The sequence below is a fragment of the Myripristis murdjan genome, chromosome 23 (assembly GCF_902150065.1).
Source record: "Myripristis murdjan chromosome 23, fMyrMur1.1, whole genome shotgun sequence".
NCBI lineage: Eukaryota > Metazoa > Chordata > Actinopteri > Holocentriformes > Holocentridae > Myripristis > Myripristis murdjan.
The window spans coordinates 4,775,937-4,796,730 of record NC_044002.1 but is presented as its reverse complement, the minus strand read 5'-3'; the positions used below and the strand labels follow the sequence as shown (position 1 = coordinate 4,796,730).

The 20,794-nt window shown below is 41.1% G+C and overlaps 1 protein-coding gene across 1 annotated transcript; it reads right to left on the bottom strand.

Moving 5' to 3' along the window:
- Positions 1-940: 940 nt before the first annotated feature.
- drd4-rs (dopamine receptor D4 related sequence) lies at positions 941-20,355 on the bottom strand. Its single transcript, XM_030045886.1, has 6 exons — positions 19,965-20,355; positions 8,516-8,697; positions 7,683-7,963; positions 7,247-7,359; positions 5,539-6,233; positions 941-2,044 (listed from the first exon to the last, which is right to left on the bottom strand). The coding sequence occupies exons 2-6, from the start codon at positions 8,571-8,573 to the stop codon at positions 1,842-1,844; spliced, it is 1,350 nt and encodes a 449-aa protein (XP_029901746.1). The 5' UTR covers positions 8,574-8,697; positions 19,965-20,355; the 3' UTR covers positions 941-1,841.
- Positions 20,356-20,794: the final 439 nt, after the last annotated feature.

Genomic DNA, 20,794 nt, shown 5'->3' with positions numbered 1-20,794 from the left:
TTGTAGAAGTAACCAAAGTAAAATGTGAAATGAAATGTTACCAGTTTTTAGGCTATATGCTTCTCTCATTATGCTGGAAATGAAAAAAAAATTGAACATGATGTAAAAACAATAAAAATATATATATATGCAAAATACCAAACTGTGATAACACCAGATAGATGTTTGCACCGTGTTTCTCACTGAAGCTCAGCGTGTTGTTTTGCCACATGTTCAGATTGGTCGCTGCTGGCATGTGTGGTATTGGTGCAGTGTTACCGTGGTTACCTTGTGGGTATTTCTGCATTCAAAGGGCAAGAGTGTGATCATGCTATAGCAAACCTTCACAGTTCACAATGTCCTTATGGTGTTCTAAGAGAAATCCTTTTATACCATATAGGACATGATGGACGAGATTAAAACGTCAATCGGTGATTTATCTGCATGCTCTGGCAGTATTGCTCACGTTGCCTTGATGAATTATTGGCTGGTATTGTTTCTGTCCACTGTTGAAGTGCGTGGGCTGTTTTCCTGCGGAGGGGGCCGGTCATTGAGCACTGCTCACTTGGTTTCAGCTGCTACATAGGTGAGGCCTTTAGGTGACAGCTGCTTCCACCGTCTCATTAAGCCCAGAACTGGAGCCTTAACGCCTCAGCTGAACATTTCATGATTGAGTTTTCTCTCTCTAAATAACACGATAAGCCATGGCAACATGTGTTCTGGTGACAAGGATAATTTAACATGTAATGGAGTTTTTCCGTGGGTGATTATGGCACCATCTCTTCAGGAGGCTGCAGATGACGTTGTGAGGCCGGCTGCTACAGGGAAAGTAACACTCCCTTGTAGGCACAACATTTAATTTGCACTGTGTTATTATTTTGTCCTCACAATTTAATGTCACGAGCCCCTCTCTTCGCACATTCAGTATCTTACCACAAAGAGTCATTTCTAGAATCTCTTTATTATTTTTCCATCAATGACAAATATTGGTGTTTAAGCTACATATTGCCACATTCACCTCTTCACAGCACTTTCATAGCACTTTACAGATGAAACTACTACAAATGATATCCTCTTTTACAGCTTCCACAATATTTCCTTATGCCTTGAAGACAGTCCTGTGTAAACATTCATAATATATATATCTTTCTGTTGCTCTCTCATATATATAATTTTTTTTTTCTGTCACCCTGCATTTAGGCAAATTCCATGTTTGCCTCAGCCGCCATGCTCTGACCTAAAAAAAAATATTTCAACAGTTTTTTGGGAAAAAGAAAGAGAATAAAAATAAAAATACCATGACACTTTTTTGCAAACCTGCACATTTTGAAATGAAAATAGAATAATACGTAACATCAAAATGTACTATGAGTATGAAAAAAACAGCATATCAAAGTACATACATAATTTGAAATTCTGCACATGTTCACATATTTTATGCCTCTGGGCTGTAAGCGTAACAGTATTAATGATTATTGTATTCATTTAATTCACAAGAGGAAAAACCTTCACAAGGTATGATACAGTCATTACAAAATATGATACAGTCATTGTCTTCCAGTCCACCAGTGAACTAAGGCATTCGTCAAAGAGCATCTTGTTCTCGTTGGTTCAACTTCCTGCGTGTCCTGAACTGAAAGCCAGAAAACAAAATGTGTGGAATGAATCATTTAACATGTGGGGATTGCCAAGTTTTTGAAGAACATTCCTGTAGGACAGGTCTCATACCCGAGAGGAGAATCCTAAAAACCCAGCTGTCACATCACACAGCAGAGTAGGACAGCCAAGGACATTTGAGGCTTGTCAGAGCCACAGACCATACACAGTATTTTTGAAGACGCGATGCTCCGGGGCGTGGTGACTCATGTCCGACAGCAGAGCAGTTTGTGAAAGACATTCCGAAACTCTGCATTGAACGCAGTGTAGATTATAGGGTTAACGGCACTGTTTACGTAACCGAGCCACGTTACAACAGAGATGAGTGTCGGGCCAATGGCACAGGACTCACAAAGTACCTTGGTGACATGAACCACGAAGAAGGGGGTCCAACAGGCCAGGAACACACCTGATGGAGATGGAAGATAGATTACAATGTGAAAGTGAAAACAAATGTGCTGTTCAGCAAGCTAAGACATGTTAAATATACTGAAGACACTTGTGTTGAAGGAGAGAACTTACCACCCATGCATAATAGATGACAAACCATCAACTGTCAGACATTAGATGGACATTACAATATAGCTGTCATCACATTCAAGAGTTCACTGGAAATGTGCATTGTATGTTAACTATGCCTCTAGTTAAACAGTGAAGTGGTTTCCAAGGAGATGCAAACCAGGTTTTATTTTTACTTTGTGGATTGCAGCTTTAATTCAAAATGGCACATAACTGGCACTTGTAGATGTTGTAGGTCTGCATAATTTAGCCAGTCAGCCGGTAATATTTTAGATATTCAGGTTGTAGTGCACACACAAACTCTTAAGGTCGGAGTTAGATCCTTTCTGATGAGCAGAGCTACATTTCTCTGCACTGTTGAAAGAATGGACCCATCAGACGTGTGAGGAAAGCTCAGGTTTTTCTCTCAACCTTGCACAAATGCAAAACAAGTGGACATGTTAGATCCACAAGTCAACACATTTCTCCATTATTAAATTCATCACAGATTATTATCAACTATCACTTTCAGTACAGGGCTCCAGATGGTGACTGAAAGGTCACCAGCGCGCTTAACTGTCTTATTTTGTGAAGTCTTTTTTTTTTTCTTTTTCTTTTTGCTTGTGGTAGACCGTCGGCAGATTGCACAGCAGCAAATTTAAATTCTGTGCTAAACTGTGATCTCCTTCGCCTGCTTGCCTTGCTGCACCATCTCATGCTCTCCTGTACTTTCCTGTTGTCCACGGTGACCGAGGTGCACAGGGATGCACAAAAGCAAAAGAATGGAACAGCTTCATGTGACGTTTCATTGGCTAGTATAACCTGAACAGTGTTAACTTTATTAACGGCATTGTATTAAGAATTTTCCTTTTAGTTTTTAAACACAACAGTTTTTGAAACTTGCCACAGTGCCCTGAAAGGTACTGCGCACAGTGTAGCTCATCTCAAGCAGCATTGACAACTGACAGGAACATGAAATGGCCAAACAAAAAATGTTTGACCTTCGCTCAGTGTCTACCACTGACGTATATCCCTGCCTTGTGTACATCAGGTGCCAGTGATACTGAGACTGATTTAATCAGTGACAGCTCTCAGGTACAGTCAGTACCGGTCAGTAAACAGTTGTCGCCAGATGATAGTGAAGCGCAGCTAATTGAGTCTCCCGTGGTTGTGGCTCCCCTGCCCGCAAGGCATTTTAAATCAGCTTTGCTCGTTTCCCTTGTTACGTTTATGACACAGGGAAAATGCACTGCACCTTTTGTGCTCAAGCAGGCATTAAACATTTGCAGTATTCACATTTCTATATATTATTTATTCTACTGTTATTATTACATGTATGGCAGTGCAGAGGCCATCGCAGACAATGGGAGGCAGAGCAGACAACAGCAGATACAAATAGGGGAGAGAAAAGGCAGCGTGAGGCAGCCCTGAGAGAACACACACACACACAGACTTATTTTTTAAGTTTAAAGCTTAAAAAGTGTGTGTGTGTGTGTGTGTGTGTGTGTGTGTGTGTGTGTAGTATATACATTTTTTAATTTCACATCTGACATGCAAGGATTTTTTGGCTCTTAAAAATTTCAGGACTCTGGAACAGTGGCTCTCAAGATAACTTTTATCTTGAGCCCTGCTATATGAAGAGCTAGGAAATGAACTCATCATGCCTATTTCTGAATGTTTGTCTTCTCCCACATTCTCATATGTTGGGGCACCCCCTGTGGATTCCTGTAAATGTCAAGCTGATCCACATGAAATGCTGGTATTAGCTTTTTTTCTTTTCTTTTTTAAGATATACTAGGCATCTTTGCGCTTTGGCAGCTCCATCTGGCAACAACTGTTTGAATTTTTGAGGGTTCCAAGGACTTAATAACCCAGAAATTATATAACGTAGCATCAGAAAATTGCACACACGTTTGACCTTCATTTCCTCTTAGTGGCTGTTGGGGTGGAGATAGTGGGGAAAAAAAGGATTTTTTGGAAGCTGACTGAACCAGTGCTAATTCTTCCAATTTTCTGGATGGAGGTAGTGGCTAACTTTTTGCAACCCCTGGCCAAAATGGTGCATAGTAATGGGGTGGCAAGACACCTAACTTCTGAACTGATTCACATGTCATCACAAAACTTTGACCACATATGTCATGGGCCACAGAAGACCTGATTAACTTTTCAAAACATTCAGTCAAAAAGGGGTGTGGCATACCACAAAAAGTCACATTAGCATAACACCACAAAATTTTGCAAGTTTTATCAGAGAAACAAAATATAAACTTCTTACACTGAGTGGAACAGGCACACTTTATTTTTTTTGCAGCTACATTGCTCCAACGGGGAGCCTGGTGACACACAGCCACATCCACTACTGGTTGTTGTCTCCTTACTACAGATTCTGGACCAGAGATGTTACCTCTTCCAATTTCCATTCACTCACTTGTTTATCTGTCCATCTCATGCCATGTTAAGTGAAAGTGAAATGTGAGTGAAAAAATACAGAGCCAAAAAATGGAATGGAGAGAAAAAAAAAATTATGTTTGCTCATAAACCTTTTTTTTTTTTTTTTTTCCCATTTTCAATACTTTTGCATTCACCTGAGATTTTTTTAGATTTTGGATTTTTTTTAGACTTAGAAAAGTACTTTGAAAGCACTTTTGGGTCACTGTACTTCGCTTGATTTCAGATGTTTTGAGAATGAGAACTCCAGTGTTGTGTGCAATAAACAATGACCCAGAAGTCAGACATTTGATCCACATCCTTTTTCCCGAAACATTTGCAAGATAATACAAAGTTTCTGGGGAGAAAGCAAATGCTTTGAAAGAGAATGCAAAAGTGTTAAAGTGATTTTTCTTTCAAGGATACAAGGAGACAAGGAAGTTTATTGGTCATTATACAACAGGTTGTATAATGAAATTAAAATGTGGTTCCCTCTTGATTGATTAATTGATTGTATAAAAAATAAAATTATTAAATTACTAAATTTCCTATGTCCCTTTAGTGTCTCTGTTAAAAAAAAAAAAAAAAACACAGAAAAAACCAACTCTCTACCAACAGTTTGGATGTTATGGATGTTAAAAAAAAGTGTTTAACACCATCTGTCCCACAGGAGACAGGAAGGTCAGGGTAGAGAGAAGGGGCACAACATGCAGCGAAGGGTTCAGGTCAGGATCGAACCCAAGCCACTGCAACAAGAAATGAGTCATGGTGTGTGTTCTACCAGTTGAGTCACTACGGTGACTTAACTGGTAGGAAGGGACAGTCTTGTTGCAACCGTAGTTTAGGATATAAACCCCGAGAGGTGTATTTTTACATAAAATGTTGCTTTAATCCCTTGAAAAATCCTAAAATGTAATTTGTTAAACAAATGACCTTGAGTCATGAAGCAGAAAACTGTGAATCATGTACTGAACTCACCCACGACGACCGGCAGGACTTTCATAGCTTTGCGTTCCCTCCCGCTCACTCTGCTGCTCTTGCTGTTGCGTCGTCCTCTCTTTGCTCCAGGTGCCTTGGCCAGGCCATTTTCCCGGGAGCTCCCCTCCCTGGGCGGCCTCTCAGCGGGATCTGCATCTGATACACTGTCCATCTGTGTTGTCATGGGGTCACTCTCAGGCACAATGCCTGCCCCGTCCTGCTGTTCCTCTGCCACTGGGGTCGCTGTGGGCGATGCCATGGACATGGTCGATGGAGATGTAGGACTCAGCCCCACGGGCATGACGTACACCACTTTCTCCCGGCTCCCCGTCTTCCCGGTTTTCTCCCTGCGCAATGCGGAGCTGAGGCGTAAGGAGAGGGTACGGCGGCCGCTCCGTGCCACCTCGGACCGGCTCCGGCCCGTGCTCCAGCGCCGCAGGCCGCGGAACATCCAGTAGTATAGGAAGAGCATGACAGGGCAAGGCACGAAGAAGGAGCAGACTGAGGAATAAACCACAAAGCGGTCATCCTCTAGCTTGCATACGGTGGGGTCGCGGCCTGGCACTTGGTTGAGGCCAAAGATGACAGGACTCGCCACACCAAGGGAGAGGACCCAGGTGGCGGTGATGAGGGCTAGCTGGCGCACACTGAATTGGTTCCTGTTGTACTTTAAAGGGACCACCACTGCGATGTATCTACAGAGAGCCAAAACAAGCCATTGCAGAGTTGAGAAATGGTCTCTGCTTCAAAGCTACTGTTTTACATCAGAGACGAGAAAACAACATAATAATACTGCACTGGCCTCCCGCTTGCCCTTCAACTGTCGTCTGAAATCTCTCTGGCCCAGATTAATCCATTTCCACCCTCTTAAACTCCCGGCTCATGTGTACACAACTAAAATGCGGTTCCAAAAGGAGTGCAGTTTTTAAATATTTTTCACGTAGTCTGAGTTGCTCTCTCTCCAGCACAGCAACTTTGTAGATGTTTGGTGTAGTATTTCCCTCGTGCCGTGGTTATATTTGCCTCTCACTGAGCTGTGTAATTAGAGGCCTTGATTTTCCTGACGCTCTTGGGTCCATTAGCCTCCTACAGCCCAAGCTGTCATCTATAATTGTGCGGTTAAAATTATCGGTTATGCCATGGAGAAGGTGTTAGCAGCATTATTGTGGCCCCACAAAAATGATATAGGAAACTGAGTGACACTACAGAGATTCTCAGCCTCATGAATAAGCATAGTATAATGCTCTTCAGAATTTTTATGACCCTTGTGCCATAACACTTCAAAAATAATTATTCACACAGATTTCTTAATTTGAGGTATGTAGCAATCTTTATCCTAGAAAAGAGGATTTTCACAATTATTGTGAGACTTAACAGAGTATCTCCCAAAGAAACTGAGTCATATGATATATTCAGGTCATACTTAAGGTAGGGGAAATTGAAAATTTTCATAAACTTTGCCTTTGGCTATCATCTTTTCTACGATAAAGGTTATCACACATTTTCTAAATTCAGAGCACCAAGTATAGCTCATCACTGACACATCAAGGGTGCCAGTTTTTATGCATGCCAGGGATATTTAGAGATTTTGGTTGTTGTTTTCTTTCATATGTCAACAGTGAATAAACAGATTCTTACAATAACTAGTTTGATTTTTATCAGGTTTGAGCTTAGCCTGCACTATGAGAGACACGTTAAGAGGATTCACCTGTCAACGCTGATGGCACACAGGTTGAGGATGGAGGCGGTGCACAGCATGACGTCCATGGTCATCAGAGCGTCACAAATGTATGTGCTCAAGGTCCAGATGCCACCCAGAAACTAGACACAGCAGAAAAATATAATCTGAATGTATAAAATATTAGGGAGTCTTTTCACAAAGTATATGTGAATTCAGGTAAAAAGTCATTATCCCTCCTTGATTTCTCATATTAAATCTGCGCCATTCAAAGGTGTGATGTAGATAAAGAGAAACAGATGACTTAGAGGATGTTTAAGTTTTGAGATGGGAAAATGTCTCTTACATTCTGCACATTCAGTGTGATCTAACAAGAATTGAGATCTTACACAAAGAAAGAAGGTCAGAGTGATGAATATTACTCTGCCACACACCTCTGCAAACCCACGCAAATCCTCCTCCTCACCTCAGAGTAGACATAGAGAGGCAGCACGAGCAGGGCAAGCAGCAGGTCTGCAACAGCCAGGCTGATAATGAAGTAGTTAGTGGCTGTTTTCAGCGAGCGCTCTGTGAGCACGCTCAGACACACGAGAACATTGCCCAGGATGATGATCAGAATTAAGGGCACACCCAGGACGAGTGCCAGGTAGTTGTAACCCTGCTGCTCCAGCCCATCAGGAGGGGTGCCAGGTGTCACATTGTCCATGATGGAGGCCCCAAACAGTACTGCTTGGCTACACTTAACATCTGTTGAGACAACAGAAGGGCATTTAGTGTGTTTGTGTGTGGTTTTAATTGATATGGGCTTTTGAAGCCCCGTGCTGATACATTTGTGGATTGAAGCTGCCAAGAGCCAGTTCTTTGTGGTGATGCTCAGTTCCTTCAAATTTGACCATATTTGTGCCAAAATGCTCTATGAAAAGAAATTACAAGGATTTGGTTTGGTGCTGTCAGAAAGGGAATGCCTCTGAAATAGCATTTAGTCAACTGGACACAAAAACTCTACAGTGAAACAAAGGATGGATAGTGCATCAACATCAGTTAACTATTTTTTAATTACAGCCAGTGTAGTATTGATCAGGTATTTCTACAATTATAAAATAAAATTAAATAAAATACAGTCAGTTAAATTGTATTATTTCCATCATATCACGGATAGAGGACAGTGATTATATCCTTTTTTTAAGGAAAGGGCAATATTGACTGATTATGTCAACAAGTCAGTACATCTACAAAGTGATCCAGCAGCCTAATGCTGGTGTGTGTGCAGCTGTCGCTGTGTGTGTACACTGGTCTCACCTTGCTGATACAAGTTCTTGATACTGGTTGGGTTCTCTGGGTGTGTCAGGCTCAGCATGGAGATGGAGTGTGTTTGTGTCAGCCAACTGTGTTTCCCCACCAGCAGCCATTGTGGCCATATTCAGAAGAGTGGACCTGTCCGTCTCAGATGGCTACCTGTGTGGTAACTGTGAACAATTTACCTGTCAAACAACAGCAGGAAGGAAAATAATCACAATCTGGTCATCAAAGGGCCTTCTGCTGTTTTCCATTTGCACTAATGGGAGCCACTGGAAGCCATTTAGCCATTTTCACAAGCTGGTCATATGTAGATTGGAGTTTTAGTTACGCAAACACGGAGGCAGAGTTGCTCTGGAGATGGAAAAAATGTCACTGGTTGAGTTAAACCTCAGCGGGCAGAGTCTAAGAACCACAGCATGTTGAATGTCCAAGAGGGAACTCTGGTGTTCATTAGAAATAAAAAGTACAAATGTCAGTGACTTCTTCATTTTATTGTTCAGTCTTAGTTTATTTTGGTTTCATTAGCCTACTTTATTTGACAGGGACTGTGCATATTAAGAACATTTCTGAAAATATACCAGAGTTAGCAACAAGAGGTTAATTTTCATTTGTGGGCCCCAGGCAGGCAATAGTGAAAGCACAAACGTGAAGAATTAGAAGCACTGAGATACATGACAGCTAAAAGGCTCATAGCAACGAGCGGGAAGGATGCAGATCAGCTGAAAGACGGAGCATGGCTTCCAACATTCCTAGAGACTATCACCATGGAGGGAGCTGCATCTAATCTTTCTGATTTTCACAATGAGCAACAACAAATATGGAAGGTCATAATGGACACTGAATGTAAAATACATACCTTTCCCAGAATTTTGAGTCCTACTATCCAAGTGACGTAAAAGCTTCACATTTCTTTTATTTCTTATTCCACTGGACAGATGGCTTGTACCACACTTTATTTTGTGGAATGCATCCTTTAGACCCTCATCTCACTACAGTACACCCTTCTTTTATTTAGTCATTTAATTTTATTTTTGCATTGTAGTGTTTAATCTTTTATTGCCTTAGTTTATTTTTCACCTAATATTGATATGAATGTAAACATGCTGTTTCTTTCTCTGTTTGCTGTAAAAACAATAAAGGAAGCATTGAAAATACAATCAATGCTAAATGCAGTGAAAATATGCAGATACAAACAGAGCCTGTGCTACATAGAGAGAGGAGGGCCAGCTCTTGTGTTAATAATAATACTAATGATAATAGAAATATTGATGAACTTAGATAGCTGTAGGGTTACATGGGTGGTCTGAACCTGGAACCCAGCTGACTTAGTATGATAGCAAGGAGCACTATGTTTTATGATAATAGCTGACTCCTCTGTTACCTCTTGCCCTTCACTATAAAGTTACTTAGCCAGCAAAACTGTGGTTCTTTGGCTCCGCCCATCAAGGTCTAATTTAACCAATGAGATTATTTCTGCATCTGACATTTGTATATTCAAAATTGCAGTGTGCAGTTCACATGATCATCACATAATCAGAGCTAATGAAGAGAAAGAGGCCGAGTTTGAGTAGTTTGGATGTTGGTAAGAACTGAGTGCGATGCTTTTAAGGTGCTTGACAAATCGTCATGATGATGATCCTGTTTTGCTGAGTTGCCCCGGTTGTGTTATTTTGGTTGTTATATAACAAACCTGAGCCTGTTGTTCTAAATGTCAGTGTTATTGTTTGATGAAGTGTCTCCTCTCAGAGAGCATCAGATCACAGAGCTGCTCTCTTCCTGTGATACTCGTCTACGACACGTTGGAGTTACCATGACACCCAGGAGAGCTTGAGCAAGATCAAATACACACATAGCGCTGTTTTGCTGGCAACTTAGCACGACATACTGTAATTACCATAGTGTTTTTTTTTCTTTGTTTTCTAAAACACAGGACTTATGGATGTCAGATGCCATCTTCACCTTGCAGCTTATTTCACAGAACAAGAGTGGCACTAAAACAAGAGGTGACAAGACCTGGAAGTGTACCAGATCAAATAGAAAGTTGTGACAGCTTGACAGAAAAAGCTTGAGCTCAGCATGGTGGTGGCAGGGAGGGCAGGCTGCCTTAATAACATTTACCGGTTAAAATATTTCATCTTTATTAAAATTAAAAAGTTTCAGTTTGGCTTACCTGGAATTAGTGTGCACTAGGAAGTATACAAACAATTCCACGGCTTGTGTGCCTCCCCTGCAGCTTATATATTCAGTAGGGAAATCAATTATGGTTTATTGCTTGGCTGAAGGTTGTATCCTGATCATTTCCTTTAGGAGCTCTTTGTTCACAGAACAGTTTAATGTTTTAGCTATTAAAACACGAATTTTCTTCCTTACAGACTGCATTACCACTTCCTTTAGTTTAGTTAGGATATTGACTTATCCAAGCAGTTCATTTTTATTTTATTTATTTAGTTATCGTTTGTTTGTTTTCAAATGTTGCATACTATCACCTGAATTACATACTTTAAACTTCAACTGACTTACATCAGTTGATTTAAATATTAAAATTATTATTATTTTTTATCTTTGTTCAGTACATATGCATAGTGTATGTCTTTATTTTGTTATGCTTGTGCAGTGTCTTAATTCCAAAAATTGTAGGTGATAGTGAGTAGCTCTAACCATTTGTACAATTTTCCTTTAAAATTCACTCTAACAAAACTCTTAAGATCAAAAAAGCTACATCAAAGTACCAGGAAAAGGGAAAACACAACTATATTTCAGAGAATTTGACCTCATGAGAGCAGTTCTTACACCAGATATCTTCCAAACACAGAGATCGTTCTAATCAGTCGTATTATCTTTTCAGTGACATTGTATGTCTTCTCCCACTGTGCGGTCATTTGACTCATGCACTGAAGTAGTTTGCGTATTAATCACTGTGGGACAGCCATTCTGCTCCGTGCTTATCAAGAGATGGTTATGGTGTTAAATGAAGCAAGTGAAAGGGCCAGACGGTGAAAGGTACCTCGGGCAAAAGACAGGAAGGAGAAAACAGCAGTAGTAGTGAATGATGCGTTCACTGACAAAACATGGGTGTCTGAAAGAAAATACAAAAGACCACTAAAGGTGGAGTCAGTGATTCTGGAGAAAGATTGTTGATATTTATAACAGCCAGGTGTACGCTGTAAAGAAAAAAACAAAAACAAACACTAGGTTAAGGTTAGGGAAAGGTCAGATTTATGGTACGTGTCCACAGGATCCGTCATTTCCACAATTCCCGTTCATTGTCTATGTAGGCAGCCGTTCAGTACATTCTGGTAGTTCTGTGTTGCGTTTTGAGAGATGGAACATTGCATCACTGTCTCCACATTTGCATAAAGTTGAGGTCTAGGCTACTTTATGCAAATTACAGGCATCTGGCGCAACTCGCCACCTCTGGGAAACTCCTGTGAAACTTTTAGCCATCCTCGATCTGAAATGAAGACAAATCCAGCAACTGCAAGGTTTAATTCTCACCTCAGATGTTTTCAGAAACGCATTTTGGTGAACTGTAATCGTAATATCAAAGAAAGTTTGGAAAAGAGCCGCCATGTTGGTCCAGTGTGAAATCCAGGAGAGGACAGCCCTCAAGTGAAGTGTTGGTCCAATCAGGTGCAGTTAGGAAGTGTTATAGGAGACAGTAACTGTCAATCATCAGGAGTGGCTCGCACATCTTGCATCCAAATCTTGGAAGAAGCGCCACATCTAGCATCAAACACATGCCCCTGTGGACATGTACCATTAGGCATAAAAACCACATGGTTCAGGTTAAGGAAAGGTTAGTTTACCAGCACCTGTTTTTTTTTTTTTTTTTTTTTTTTTTCCAGCGCGCACTGAACAGACAGCTAGCAGACCATGAGGAAATCTTTTGATGAATTTGCTGATTTCAAATATCAGCCATCTTTCTCCAGAATCGCTGACTCCACCTTACACCAGGGCCTATAAATCTTGATATAACTAAGGGGAGTTGGCTGAACACATGTGGGGTTCAAGTAACTCCATACACCAGCCAAATGATAGAGCCAGCTATATCACTACATACTAGACAGAAGCCATAAAATTACCACAATTCAATTACATCAAGCTCCCCTCCAACTACTCATTTTCCTGCTGCTTTACAGCCTCCAGCCTATCAAGTCATATCATCCAGTTTGGCAGCAGATGCCTCTCAATAAACAGGTGTCTTTATGGAGGACACATCAGGGAGAAAGCTGGCATAGACCCATGCTACTGACATTTCCCTTTGTGTGTTCACATGAGATTTATTATGTTTCCCTTCATGGGAGCCATCAGTGGGCAGAAAGCATGCTGGGAGACATTAAAGATAACAATAGCAGACAGGGTGAGGAGCTGTCCAAATGAGGAAAACAAAAAACGACATGATGGGGTCATGTTTGTGTATGTGCATGAAAATTGTGTTATCGTAGCTCAAGATGACAAAAATATGATCCATCAGAATTAGATCTTTGTGATTATGTTTCTTAGCTAAAGTTTATATTCGTATTTATGCCAAAATGAACACAGGGATATATAGGAGTTCCCTTGATGTGCTGCTGCACTGTCAGTAGAGTAAGTATTTTTGTGCAAGTGTGCAAGTCATGAATTTGAATTTTGTTGTCAGTTGCAGAGCTGCACTGCAGGCAAAAATCCTCTTATTAGCTGAATTAAACCTCAAATGGCAGAGCCAAAGAACCACACTTTTGTGTCCCATGAAATAGCTGCCATATACGCTTATTATAAGCATTTTCTCTTCTTCAGAAAGACAGGCAAAGGTATTTGCAGTCCAAAGTTGGAGGTTTGGGCTTGTTTTCAAAATGTCCTTGCTTTTTTAAACTTGTTTATTTTTCGCCCACCCAAGAAACAAAGCATTGAGACAATGAAATCCACGCTGTCAATCATCACCTCCTGTTCGGCTACACTACCTGCACAAACTGCAGCACCTGCACATACAAATCAGCTTCTCACTAACTGCTGTCTCTCCATTTCCCTGAAACCTATATTTCCAACAGAACTAATGCAGTTTATGTTGTATATAGAGAGAGATTAAAGGTAATATTTAAACCTAAATAATAAATAAAAGCATTATTGCTGGTAGTATAAGAGGTAAACATTCAGTATTCATTTAAATCCATTTAGGCTCTAGCCCAGCTCTGTGCTATATGCCAGATGACAAGTTGTGGTAGATTCATACATTTTAGTGATATTCACATATTTTAGTCTCCATTTCTTTCTACCGAGTGGTCTCAGCTGTCAGACAACAGGCCTCTGACAAGGCACCTTGAAAATGAGCAAAATATGTATTTTCTGCTATAAACATGACCAATTGTTAGGGACTCTTGCAGTGGTGTAGCCAAGATGTTAAAACTAAGTTTTGGAACCCGATCTTAAATGTAAATGTAATGTTAAATTATAAGCCATAAGATCCAAGTTTGATATTTCACCACTAAATCAACTGTGAATTTCCTCAATGCAGTATCATTGTAGTTTGACCCCTTTAAGCTGCATATACCCTGAGATGTTAATAACCAAATGACATGTATTTTACAATTCCAAATAGCTTTATTCTTTAAGAAACAGCATATAGGTTACTTGGATTTGTAGCTTACATTTTAATAAGTGCTTTCATTTACAGTATGCTTAACTTGTTCAACAAACAGTGTGTTTAAAACAGAAGTCTGTAAATCTATACATAGTCATAGTTTAGGCAGATTTGTCAGATCATGTTCAAAGTGGAAAAGCCTGAGACAGTTCAATCGTATTGCGGCTCCTGAGAAAGGTCTTCATAAGTCTGACACTTGAAAATAATCTCTGAGCTGTGCGTGGTGTCACAGGCAACATTATCAATCCCCTGTGTGTGGCATGCATATTTATCACAGTCACATGAATTCACAACCTAAATGATTGACAGAGGTGGCTTTCCTTGCTCATGATTGACACTCACATGTTGGATAAACACAGACATAGCTGCAGCTGGTATATTCAAGTTCATATGTGTCACAGAGGAGGATCTGTGTTTTTGAGTTTCCATATGCATCCTGCTGAAATGTGATCACAGCATTTTACCCTCCCAACAAGAACATTTTCATACAGTTATCACTCAGATTTGGCACAAATGAAAATACGCATAGCAGAAATATTGGATGGCATATGAAAAGCTGGCTTGGTGACAGCAAGAGTATACACACTTGGGCTGGACTATTGCCATTCATTTTTACATTTTTTGTTTTGTTTGTCTTTAGCAGCATACAAGAAGTGTTGAGTGAAGATCACACTGGAACATGAAAAGAAAAATGACATAAATACCTAAATAAATCAAATGAATTAAATGTTTCTTATGTACAAATGATATTGCCTCAGTACAGTGTAATCCAGTAAGTAATTTATGTTTTGTGCTGAACGTCTTTTGACAGTTTGGGTTGCTTGTTTCTCTCCCAAAATCTGGCCAGTAACATTAGACTGAAGCCCAGTAATAAAGGCAGTGGCTAAGAGAGGATGTGGATAATATTATGAGGCCTAGCACTCTTGCTGCTAGCTTTAAAAAATCAGACTGGCCCTAATAGTACTGTCCTGTCTGAGGGACTACTTATTTTAGCATAGAGGTATTTTGGTAAACTTGTTAGTAAAGGCTTTTTGTAAGCCTGCAGACCTTCCGACCTCATAAACACCAAGGTCATGATTCTTGAACCTCTCACTGATTCTTGGGAATTTGGATAAACAGGTTTTAATTTTGAAAAAAGTGAGTTAAATTAAATTAAATTACAAAATCTGATCGTTATAGGCCAAGGCTGTTCAGCAATGTTCCGGTGCAACCTCCTCATTTTGCATTTTTTTCATAAAATAGGCATTTTTCCAGTTATTAGGCTACTTTTTTTTTGTCAACACTGTCACCGTAATGTTGTTTTTTTTTTTTTTGAAAAACATTTTTGTATAGACTAATACTTTAATAATTCAACAGCACCAAAGAAACATATTGTAAGTATATTCATTTAAAACAAATGTTACTGCCTCTGACGGTGGAGACACTAATCTGACGGTGGTGACAGTGGCCTCATTACAACATACAATTCCAAAATTTATACCACTCAAGTCAATGGCTTCTTGCTTAACAACTTTATTTAACTATTTGGTGCAAAAAAATAACAATCCTGAGCACTGAGCACTCTCCTATCCGAGAACAACTGGTTTTGTAGGCCATGGGCAAACATATAAGCATTAAATTAATAAAAATTAAAAATAAACCTATAAAAGAACCTTACAAATGTGCAAAGGACCCCCTGATTATGCCCTTGATTCTTTTTTTTCATTAAAATGTTGTAAATTTCCAACAGAAATAACATTTTTCTTAGTGGGACATGAATTATCCAAATTCCCAAGAATCAGTGCTCTATAGCTTTTGTTAGGAATCTTTTTCTTCTGTTCCTTCTGCTTTTTCTGACCTAAAACAATTTATACCTTAGAGACCATTTGTGGTCAAGCAACCAGAAAATTGGTTAAGAGGTTTCAGAGCTCTGCCAGTACTCAGGTTTTAATAAAACACATTGAACAGATTACACAAAAGCATTTGAAGACGCACAAACGGGAGGACAAGCATATTCCCTAAATCTTGAATGCTGGACCATTCAAACTGAATGGTCCTCTGGCTTTTCCAAAGGCCAATCTGTTTGCAAGCACTCTAAAGTGTGTCAGACCATGTCGAGTCATGCTGAAAAGCACCACCGACAGGAAAACTGGCAATTTTTCAAATGTCATCGAGCACCATTTGACTTGCACTTGCTCGACTGTCATCATAACATTGTGTCACTAAGGTCTTCTCCAAGATGAAACGAAGCTTATTTTGTCACTGTGAAATTATTTGTCCCATGGGATTGGATGCAGCTATTTGGCTAATGGCTTTGGCTGGATATATTTTTCATTTATATTTTGACCCGGGTTCCTTGGATCTCAAGTCTTTGTCTCCGCCTATTGTGGTGTAATCCAACCAATGACATTAATGTCAGCCTCCAGACCAGTCCTGCCTCCCTAAAATGTTTGTACAACTAAAACTCCAATCTGCAGAACAGATGTGCAGGTGCAACCTAACATTTGCCAAGACACCTGTTACCATATGCTGAGTGGAAGCTACTAGAGGAGCATGACAGTGAATAGTGCAATGAAATTTGAACAGGTACTGATGTGGCAATGTATAATTTCATCAAAGCATTTGCACAGTGAAAATGACTGGTCCCCCAGCGTCTGCCGGGTTGTGCTAACAGCTCCTATTACAGCTTGCTTTTCCATCCGTCACACTCAACATTTTAACTGTCAATTAGCCAGACGTGACCGCATAACTGGCACCCAGCGAGCACTGTAATGAGAAGGCAAGGACATGAGATTGGGAGGTGATTGACAGCTTGCTTGTCTGCCACCTGACTCCTGGGATGCTGGCAGCACTGCACTGGCCTCTGGACATGGCCTCTGGAAGAGTCACATCTGAAACTGTTTTTAGTTGTGTGGGTGGATGCCGGTTGAGGATTAATGTGTCATGTTTTTGATATGTCAAGCCATTGAAATCAAGTCCGTATTTTTGTATGTGCACGTGTTCCAGCAAACGACTGTCCAGTATGTGCAGAGACACTGCACAGCGCACTGCCTGCCTACGCAAAGCAATGATTACACCCTGCACCTGAAGCGGTGACCCGATTTTCACCTTGCTCTTTGTTGGTGTCTTTCTCCTATCCACCTGCAAAGCACTTTTTATGTCTGTCATTTTCTCCCTCACTCTCTCCCCTTCCACCCACCATTCAGTATCTTGCCTGTGATCACCTGAGTGACCATTAGCCAACACTGCTCTCAACCCTAATAGCAATCTGGAAATAATCACACACCTTTAATTTCCTCAGCAGTTATCTCCCAATTATTTTGTGCAGTGGTGGAGCAAACTATTATGTGTGGCTGAATGAGTCTATTTTTTGTAAGTTCTTCTGATCCATGATATTCACCGCATTCTTGCAACACCACAGGCGTTCGTTAAGGTGAACCTGGCAGGTAAACGTTAAAGAAAGTCACAGGGTGGAAGAGGATAGTTGAAGATGGACAGAGTGAAGCAATAGCACCAAGCTGTTTCTTGAGGCATGGTATGATTATCCGCCAGAGAGCTGCACAGGAATGTCATAATTTGCATGACTGTGTAGGAGCGCACCGCCCATCGGTTCTAAAATAATAGGCCTCATCATCCATAAACAGTTGGAAATGAGAGGGGGCGGACATCTTAACCCCCCTCTGTGCTCAGCAACCATAGCAACTGACCTGTACACGTTATTCCATATGGATTTATAGGAGTTAATCAGAGCATGCCATACTTGTTGAACTAAATTAGGCTGGAGCATGGCAGGGGGTGGGAGATTGAAAAGAGTTGTTGTTTTCCCTGACAAGGTGGGGCATGTCATGCTATTGGAAGCAGAGCACTACACAAAAGACCACAGAGTGGAGCTGTGAAAACCATAGTGTGCCTGAGGTCGGAATGTTCAGTGGGTTGTGCAAAAATGTGTTCATTTTTCATAAAATGGCTTTTATTGTCATTTTGGGGTATAGAAATCATCATCAAACTGTGAGAATCCTTTCTACGCAGAGAGAGGGCTGTCAGTACGTCTCTACTGACTCAAACGAGTGGTTTTGCCGGGAAGGGATTAAAGAAGTAACATTCATGTGTAAGAGTAGGGGGAAATCCGATCAGAGACCTCAGTTTTTATACCTCCCACCCCCATTTGATTGACTCTTTGGCTGAACCTGCTATCCTACGCTGGCAGGCACTGGCATCAACAAATAGTGGTCGCTGTAACTGCTAGCTTGTAGGCGCAGCATGACAAGGATTACATTGAAAGAGGCGAGGGCTAGCAAAGACTTCCATCTAAATATTGAGCTTTAACCTAACGATGGCATCAGTCATGGACTTTAACACATCAGTTCTGCTGCTACAAGCCTCCAAAATGTGCATTTTTAGCAAGCTACTATAGTAAAACATTGGCTACCATGTTGAGGCGGCTCTGGTTCCAACAAGCAAGATATTGCCCCAACAGCTGGTTAGTCTTACCAGAGTCATGACAGTAATATGCGTCTAAGGAAACATTTTACCATAACTACTGCCCCTAAGACTCAGTTTTATTTGTTTTTTTATTCTTAGGAACTCTCAGATCTTGACAGATGATGAAGATAGTACTCAAAAATAATACAAAATAATATAATCCATGTTTTTAACTGGGTTTACCTTTTAAAGTTGGATTTTTTGGTCTCTCCAGCAGTAACGTAAGTTATTACTGTCTTATTATTCATTTCTTAATTAGCTGTGATTATTTTCTTTGGATGATCTTCATTTTTCCTCATTTGCACTAGCCACCTGTCCCACATAGCTGTTACGTGATCCAGTACAGTGGTCTGCAGGGTCAGGCGATGGTTGACAAGATCATTACAGCTGCACTGAACCACGTCCACAGCTCAGCAGGCAGGGCAGGGCAGCGCTCCGTGGAGGCTGAGAAAGGAGCTTGGACTCCAGATTGAGACGAATTAAGCTCCAGGACCAGTTCTGCCAGCAGCTGCTTAGGAGAGCAGAGGTTTCTGAGCTGGACAGAGCGCAGAGCCAGGACAGTATTAGTGGAGAGGGAGAGGGTCATGATGACGCCACAGCTCCATGCAACAAGCGCCAAATGGGCCAAGTTCAGTGGGGAGAAACCTCGAAAAGACCTAGAATAGACACTGCTCTGTCATCCATCAGGCAGGGCTACATTTGTTTCGCAGACAATAGCACTAATTCTCAGTTCCAGGAGAGCCCAGTTGTATCCATTATTGCTAAGAGCTCCCCGCGGCCGCCCTGGTGGATCGTATCTCACAGACACAACCTGACACGACACTCCCACCCCCACTCGCCTCTGACTGGGTGGAAGAGGTCAGAGCTGTCTTGTTCGCCCCCGGCACAATATTTATGCTAAATTTATGCATACTACACAGAGAAACTTCAACTCCTGTTGCCCTGTTTAGACCAGATCAGACCCAACAGTCGCATGCAGCATGGTTTTCAATGCCAAGTTGCTGAACCGTTTCTTTTAGTTTTCAAGGAAACTCCACCGTGTTTAAATGTAGGAGATTGAGGACATCACAGTCATGCTTAAAGTACACAAGGAAATCATACACCTTCAGATTAAAAATAAACTATCTTGGTCAAGCAGCCGTGATATGGAAATCTAGCAAAACAGAGATTTGTGGCTTCACTAATTGAAGGAAAATTAAGCCCACTCACTCCAGTTGAATGCCTGTCAGATTATATTAAGATCACCTCCATGTTTGAACTTTTGTCTTTACAAATCAGTCAAACCATGTTTAAAACACTTTTCAAAAAAATCTAAAAATGGTATAGCAACACACACACACACACAAGACAAAAAGAAAAATAGTCACCCACTCGTTCAGGAGATGAAGGTGTCCTTGTCACCAAGACAGAGTCCTGTTCCCGTTCATAGTGTGTCCTTCTCGAAGTGTCCTTAACGTGCCTGCTCTCAAGCAAATGTCCATCTACAGCAGTTCCCTTCCCCGCTTCTCCTTGGACCTGTTACTGTGTCCCCTACACAGAAACAGCTTCACCCACTCAGCTAACTATCTGGAGCTTCCATCCATAATTGAGCTGACAGAAACTTTTCCTTTTGCCTTCACATCTATAATAAGACTCAGCAAGCAAAAAACACTGGTGATCACAAACTCCTCTCCCATCTCTCTCTCTTTCTCCCTCTCTTTGAGTCTGGCTTGCTTTCTCTGTCTTTCACACTTCCTCCCTCTCCCTTACTCCTCTGCCACCTTCTGCCTTCCCCCACATACTTCTCTCCCTCTCTCTCTCTGTCTCTCTCTCTGTCTCTCTCTCTGTCTCTCTCTCTCTCTCTCTCTCCCTCTCTCTCTCTCTCTCTCTCTCTCTCTGTCTCTCTCTCTCTCTAGCTTTATTGTAAGTCTGTGTGATTGGTTGACAGTCGGAGGCTGATGTGGAAGCCGTCCTCTCATGCCCAGTTCAGCCACACAGCAGCTGTTGCCCTATTACAGCATCTCTGTCAAAGCTGCCTCACCTCATCTCATCTCTCTTTCATACATTACAATCAGTCTCATAATTAATTATTATTTTTCTTCAATTTCAGCGTTCCCCTTCACACATCCTTCATATATCATCTCGAGATTCCGCTCTGGGTCCCTGTTTACCTGCAGGCGAGGTGTGTCTGTGTTTCATTACAGAAGTACTTGCGGTCATAG